General features: G+C 49.2%; 1 protein-coding gene across 1 annotated transcript; it reads right to left on the minus strand.

Annotated features, from left to right (window-relative positions):
• Positions 1 to 200: 200 nt before the first annotated feature.
• On the minus strand, positions 201 to 3528 carry FEZF1 (FEZ family zinc finger 1). Its single transcript, XM_004741882.3, has 4 exons — positions 2421 to 3528; positions 2052 to 2186; positions 1678 to 1810; positions 201 to 1248 (listed from the first exon to the last, which is right to left on the minus strand). The coding sequence occupies exons 1-4, from the start codon at positions 3219 to 3221 to the stop codon at positions 890 to 892; spliced, it is 1428 nt and encodes a 475-aa protein (XP_004741939.1). The 5' UTR covers positions 3222 to 3528; the 3' UTR covers positions 201 to 889.
• Positions 3529 to 7726: the final 4198 nt, after the last annotated feature.

The raw sequence follows: 7726 nt of genomic DNA on the forward strand, positions 1-7726 counted from the left end.
CTGTCTCTGAACTTTGTCAAATTTCATTACTTTACCAAAGTTATAACTGTTTAAAAAGACTATTGTTTGTTCTTGGTGAATTTTTCAGATCAAACCTTAGGTGATATTAACCCAGAGTTGGACTTTTAAAAAATATGAAGGATGAGGGGGTCAGAAAAGTGATCTCTAGTTGGATCATATGAACAGAACCCTAAAGTTTGTTGATTAAATAAGCATGTTCCAAGTCTTTATTTCCAACAGTCAATGAATCAATTCTCACGTGCAATAATCAAAACCGAAATTCAAATTCATCCATAATGAACCACCTTTCTCTAATGTGTATTTGTGTGTATGTGCTCACGAATGTGGAACGTGCCTTTACAGGCACACACATCTATGCGTGTATATATAACATATACACAGTGTCTCGTTACCTCAGGGAAAGAGGAAATGATAATAAACAATCGGCAGGCATCTTGAGACAGCAGAATAACACAATGGAAATATATACAATCATAAAATTAAAATGGTGCAGCATTCCCGGGTAGGATAATACAGATCTCAATAAATACAGCAGAATTTTGTTTAAAAAAACAAAACAAAACAAACACCATCTCTCCACCCGAGATGAAGTCTTTCCAAATTAAAAAAAAAAAAATTGGAAACAAACCCCCAAATTTTCTCATAATTGTTAGTGCCTATATAGGATATAATACACAAAACCATTTAGCAGGTGCATGCAAGAGGCGAAAGGCCAGGAAATGCAGAGGCTTCTGATCTGCTTTAACATGTGGGGCCCAATATGCCCAGGGGTCTGCAGACAAGCTTGGATCTGCATGACCCAGCTCTATTCCCTTGTTGCCTCAGTAGTGGGGACCCTAAAGGGGCTGGGAAGGGACTTTGGCCTTGATCACTGATGGGCCGGGTGGAGCCCGGGCTGCAGGGGCCCAGGGGGTGGCAGCGGTGGTGGAAGTGGTGGCAAGGTCGCAGGCGGCATCTGCTGTAGAGGGGGCGATGGGTCGGTGCCGGGCTCCCCAGCAGACGTGCGGGCCAGCCCCAGGCTGCTGTCATGCAGCTTGCGGACGTGCTTCTTGAGGTCAAAGTTCCTGCAGAAGCCCTTGCCACACGTGGGGCAGGTGAAGGGCTTCTTGTCATTGTGAGTGTGCATGTGGAAGGTGAGGTTGTAAACCTGGTGGAAAGCCTTGTTGCAGATATTGCACTTGAACTGCTTCTCCCCGCTGTGGGTCAACTTGTGGTTTTTGTAATTCCCTGAAACAGACAAATGACAGGGATGTGGATCTGAAAAGAGAGCTTGAAAAGAGAGGAGTGGACCCTTGGAAAGCAAGAGGAATAGCAGCCACAGCTCGGACAGCAGGTGCAGGGCTGCCCTCCCGCCTGCACTTCTCTCCCCAAGTTTACTTGTAAATATCAACAATGAGGCCGTTCCCTCCACATATTAAAACATATTTATTAATCCAATTTTATAAAATGAGAACAAGCAGTTAGGAAATACCCTCTCAGTATATAAACTATGCCTTTCTCTAATATTAATCAGTCACACAGCTAAGAGGTTGAAATGTCAACTTAGGTGCCAGTAACCACCAACACTTCAAAACATCATGCCCCCCCCAAAAAAATATTTGGAAAAGATTAGAACTTTCGGTAAGACTGCCATGAAAGGCCTCCTGGGTTCTATACCTTTTTGATGAAATCCTTTGCCACAGAATTCACACACAAACGGTTTGTAGCCTGCGTGTATTCGGGTATGTGTGTTTAAAGTGGAACTTCTATTAAATGCTTTGCCACACTGGTTACATTTGTGAGGTTTTTCCTGAGAGAAAGGAAAGAAAAGTAGGAAGTTAAGGTATTTTGTTAAGGGGAGCCCTGCAAACTCAAAAACACAGTAATGCTGTCTCTCGTGCTTTTAAGCAGAACAAAGGCAAAAACATAGCATTTCCCCCGTCCAGCTAGCACATTTCAAACCTTATGCTAAAGAATAAGAGTTCAGCAGCTATTTTTCTACAAACTGTTTGGAAGTAAGCCAGGAGAAATTGAGACAGATGAACACACACCTGGGTGTGAATGATCTTGTGCCTGCACAGGGTGCTGGCTTGCCGGAAGCCCTTTCCACAGACTTTGCAAACGAAGGGTCTGGCTCCTGTGTGCACTGGCATGTGACGGGTTAAGTTATAGTGTGCGTTAAAGACCTTAAAGTTAAACACACAGAGAACAAGTTAGCCCAACAAGCACTTTGAAATCAAACCTGGCAGGGTGGGGGGCGGTCCGGGGAGGGGGTAAGGAAATAATCTTATAGCAAACGTCTACAAATAATAACAAAATAAAATGAAATTTGAAAGGAGGGAAGGAAAGGGGTAAGAGCGAAGGAAAGAAAGAAGTAAAGGAAGGCAGGCGGGCAGACCTTCCTTCTACAGAGTACTTGCCTTTCCACACACTTCGCAAGTGAAAACTTTGGGCTTGGTATTAGGAGAGCCTCGGGTGAAGTCAGAGGTTTTGAAAGCGATTTTTTCCGACAGAAGCTGGGCGCTTTCTTTCATATAATGCTGCAGTTGAGCCTGGGACAAGTCTTTGAAAGCTACTCCCGAGGGGTACTTCTCCACCGCCGGGACCACCAGTTTATTCCTTTCAGCTAAATACGTTTTTGGCTGAGGGTGCAGAGGGGAACTGAGGAAGTAGGAGGCCACCGGGTGGATGTTAACGCCGGCCGCCGGGTGGCACGGGCCATCACCTCGATTCAGGTAGCACAGGGCTCCCATGGCGTGGAAGGAAGAATGGTTGACCACGCGCGGCCTTACCAGCTTGTACTGCTGCAGCGGCAGCGCGTCGCGGGCCAGGTCGCCCTTGAGGCTCAGCGCGCAGTTGAGCAGGTCGCTGCAGCTGAACGCGGGCGCTGCGGGCGCCGCCGCCGGGGCCGCCGGAGCCTCCAGGCTCGTCTTCCGCGGCTCCGAGCCAGCCATGCCGGCCTTGGAGCTCGTGTCGTACGCCACAGGCACGAAGGGGATCATGCAGGGGATCGACGAGTTAAGATGCAGAGAGTGCTTGGGGTCCCCCTTGGGCACGGCTCCCTGCAGGAAGTGAGGGACGGGCAGGGCCTTGGGCTCGGGAGTGCGCGCCATGATTCGTTCGATGGAGAAAGCCAAGGGTTTGGAGGTGCTCATCATGTTGCCCCGGGCCGGAGCAGTAGCTAATATTTTGGCAGTCGCGTTGTGGCAGGTACTGTCCATGACTGAGTCGCCAGCGTCCGTCAGCCGGGGCCAGGCTGCGCCGTCGTTGCCTTGTTCCCTGCTTGTCACAAACCTGCGGAGAGGAGGACGGGCACCATCACCACCAGCAGCCTCCTCCTCCGCCTCCCCAGCATCACCAGCCGAACCTGCCTGCCCAGCCCAATGGACTCCTGCCAGCCCATCGCAGAGTTCTTGGCGCACCAATGACTCGAGGACAATCACTACTTATTTCTATCAATAGAAAGTGTTGTGTCAATAACGCAGCCAAGATCTCGCCAATCGTTAACTTCCAAGAGGAGAAGGTAAACTAGATAATTGCTCAATTCGCTTCCAACAGTCAACAGGAAAACTTTTTTTTTTTCTCTGCAGTCAGTGACTACTTTTCATTGGTGAGTGAAGTTCCCCCGCCCAGAAGAGGCGGGGGCGCTCTTCGCCGCGCGGCACGCCCTCCCCTCCGCTCAGTCTTTCGGGCGCACACCTCGCCATCCTCCCCCGCCCCTTTGCTTTTTCCTCTGTCTTTTTAATTCTCAATCTGCTTAACCAGGCTTTAAAGGCCAAGCAAATCTGAGATCAATTTTCTCGTTTAGCTCTAAGTGACATCATCTAAAATCATTGTGCAAGGGCTAAATAAGGAAACAGAGTCTAATTCAGGGGCAAACGCCAGGCTATATTTATGAAACGCCAGGCTCCAGAAAGCCACGGCCAGGAAGCCGACCTCAGCGAAATCCGAGCTTTCCCTGCACGGTTCCGCCGGGCAGAAACTGGGCCCGGGTCAGAGCAGCGCCGCCTCCTCCGCAGCCCTCTTTCTAGGGCTCCTCTGGGGCGCGGGGCTCGGGACTACCGCATCCCAGGGTCTCTGGCCCGAACCGAGTCTGGACCACTTGGAAGACGCCAGCAGGTAACTGGCCTCACAAAACGTCCCTGAGTATTAAAGGCCTTGGGAGGCTTGTTATGTGTTTGTGGTTTTGTAAATGCGGTGTCACGACAGGAGCTTGGGAAAGACGCACTCCATCCACAAAGTTGAGGAGGAGTTGCCAGGAATAAGCGGGTGTCACACCAAAAGAAGCCTCGGCGACGGCCGGACCCCACCCCTGATATACACCAACACACACGCGCGCGCTTCCTCACCCACTGAGAGCCCGGAAAATGTATTTAAATACCTGCTCTCAGAGCTCTGTCGGAGCATTTTAAACATTGAAAGTTGAGCTGAGAAGGGAAACAACTAGGTGATCCCACCCCCAAGCCCCCATGTTCCTACTAGTGGAGTCCGAACTCCTCCAGCCAGCGGCGCAGGAGGCAACCAGGGGTGTGTGTGCACCGCGAGGCGGCGAGCACCGGGACCTGCGGGAGGGCGAGCACGCGGAAACCTATCCCCTGCAACTCCCGCGTATGCAGGCGCCCGCGGGTCTAGCGCCCGGGTCAAAACTCTCCTCCAGGAGTGGTAGAGCCTAAGGAGTGTTCCGGAAAGATTCCTCTGGCTGCTCCTCCGGCTGCGCGGGGTCTCGAAGCCTAGGCGGGCGCAGCCCGGAGCGCACCGAGAACAGCCGCACCCAAGTCCGTGGTTGCTCCCCTTTGCGAGCCTGCAAACAGGCAGAGCATAGCCCCGGACTAGAGGCAGCGCAGCGAGGAGTCGGCGGCCGGGAGCTCAAGCCAGCGAGTTAAGTGGAGGAAGAGCGCAGAGGTGCCAGCTCAGAACCTGGCGGCCTGCACGCCCCGGTGAGTGGTCGCCCGCAGCAGTCCAGGGTGCCATCTACCTGGTGAGTTACCCTCAGTGAGTGCGCGCAGAACAGGTGGTGACGGGTGCCAGACATCGGGTGGGTGAGATGAAAAGGAGGTTTGCAAGAGCCCTGAAAAGGAGGCTGGATGCAAACTGACTAGAAACCCTGGGATTGTTGAGCCCCTGAGGAATGCCACCCCAAAACGCGAAATTGGACCTCAAACGGAGGAAATTAACCTCAACACAATCCCTCCTCCCTACCCCATTGCTCAGTCCAGGCCACTCACACGGGCTCTTCGGGAGGGTCTGCTCCGCCCCCGCCCGGCGAGCCCAGAAGGGCAGAAACCGCAGAGAGCCGGGGCTGGGAAGGCGCCCTAATGCCCAGAGGCAAAGCAGGGCAGCTAGAGGGGTGGTGGAGAAACTCAATTGCTAAGGATGTGGGGGAGGAGGCGTGAGTCCTATTGGAAGTTGAAGGCAGCCAAAGGGCTAAATGAGGAGAAAGGTCTGGATGCGACTGGCCCTAACAACTAGGCCAGGGAAGTGCCTCCTGTCAGGTCTTGGGGTGGCTTCGGGCTAGGAGGACAGATGCAGGGGTACAGAAGTGCCGACTGACTGAGGCGAGCGTAGGGCACTAAAGCGCCACACCACTTTGGGGCAGTTCTTGGCCCGGGCTCGGTCACCCGGGGTGCGTCCACCCTGCAAAATCGTCCTTCTTTTTGCTGTTGGGGCCTCAGAACCTGCCTCCCGGCTCAGACAAAGAGCGCGGGACGGCTTTGCTAGGCGAAAAGGCAGGGTTGGGGGTAGGGTGCGCCCCACGACAGATGGGTCGTGGTTAAGACTTTAATTGCTGCCTTTTGGGGCAGATCAGATTTCCTCTCCTACCTGCCACTTCCCAACATCGAAAAATCCCCCTCATGCCGCACTGCTCCCACATAGGGCCAGGTTTAAAGAAAAAAGCAACGAAGCACGAAACGGCCTGGCTCTGGAAAGCTTTGGAGCCCCCAGCTGACTTGTACAACTCACCCGCTTCCGGAGCGTTACCTGCCTTCTGGACTGAATGCCACCAGTTTGTTTTACGTTCGTCGCGTGTCCCTCCCTTTCCCCTTTTTTCTCCCCTCCCCCACTCCCTCCTCCTTAAGGGCAAAAGAGCCTTGCTTTAACCTCAGTAAATTTCTCCTTCAGTGGACACTTAACAAAAAGGGAAAATTATTGGCTAAGGGGTATAAGTGTTTTGTATAGTTAATATTTCAACTATTTGCAATTCACCGGTCTTTTCGGGATTTGCCTTTTTGACAAGTGTTTGAAAGTATGGTGTCATTCGAGTAACACGAACATCTCAAAGTAGCAATTACGCCCTTCCTTTAAAACATCAGACCCGAGCTTGCTAATCCTGAAGACTGAAGAGGTGCTTTTATAAATCAAGGTCTTGATATTCCAACATTTGTTAATGAGTATTTTCTATTCAAAACCTAACCTAAAACTGTTAATCTAAAAAAAAATCTCTATTAACTAAGGATTACCTTAAACAAAATGCAAAATGTATTTACAAAAGGCTTCCGTCTTATTGTCAAATCTGTCCAGTACTTGGGTTCTTTCCCCCCCAAACACATTTGAAAGATAAAAAATGAACAAACACCAAAAAACAAACCAAAAAAACCACCCAAGAAAAGCAGAGCATATTTGGCAAATTTAGAAGCTTCTAAAATGGTCCAACCCTTTAAAATTGTTTATTCAAAGAATGCAAGAGAACCTTGTTCACTTCATTAATGGCAAAATAGAAACTCAGTTGTAGTTTCTTTGGATTTTCTCGGAGAATCTTATAATCCCCTCTCTCTTGGTCAGAGCTGGTGATTTAAGTGTCCTTCCTCTCCCAACCACAGAAAGGAAGTATTTATTTGCCTCACTTTAAATCCTTATAGGAGGTGAGTATTAAGTGTGGGGCTTATCCTGCATGAGATGTATTGAGGAGAGCAAAGCATTCCTCGATATGAACAGACCAGATAAACTTTGAGTTAAGAACTTTTGAGAAAATAAAAGGTGCTATTCCTCTAAAATAATTTAAAGCTGTCGTGGTGGTTTTTTGTTTTGTTTTGTTTTGCTTTTGTTTTTGTTTTTTGTTGTTGTTTTGTTTTGCCTACAGAAGCTAATTTTTATTTCAGTGCTACCTAAACTGCATTCTTGATTGCTCAAGAACTTGCATGATTTTCACAGGCTTATTATTTACAACCCTATCCCAAGCAAATGCAGTTTTTGGTCAAGATTATTGCAATCTGAAATAAAAGGCAATACAGTGGAGCCTTCACTGACCAAATAATCCAGAATCTTTTATCTCTTCTTCCTTAATAAGTCACAGAATATCCTGAATTTAAAAAAAAAATGGATTGAGAAATATTACAACCTATCTCACCTGCCAAGTGCATTACTTCATCTCTGGTCATGCTTTTAGGATTATCAGACCTTTCTAACATCCATGACCTCTGCCTCTTCATCAAAAATACCAGTCTGATTTTTTTGCTTCTTATTAGCTGCTGTGAGCTAAATGGGGGAGACAAGATTATTATTTTGACCACCCCTCTCCCCAGGCACTCAGACCCATCCACATTTCTTCCTGTTTAATAAATAGCAACCTACCTTCCTTCTAGAGAGGCAAAAACATTCCTAAATTCTCCTACAGTTTTGCTCAGTCTTTATCTCTGACTGGTCTTTTGTTATTTCTTGTGGTGTGTGATGGAGGCAGGGTGTTGGAGTAGGCCCCAGACAGGAGGGTCTGCAAGGTTCAAGGAAAAAG

The sequence above is a fragment of the Mustela putorius genome, unplaced genomic scaffold (genome assembly GCF_011764305.1).
Source record: "Mustela putorius furo isolate JIRA1106 unplaced genomic scaffold, ASM1176430v1.1 tig00003845_pilon_pilon_pilon, whole genome shotgun sequence".
In the NCBI taxonomy this organism is placed as follows: domain Eukaryota; kingdom Metazoa; phylum Chordata; class Mammalia; order Carnivora; family Mustelidae; genus Mustela; species Mustela putorius.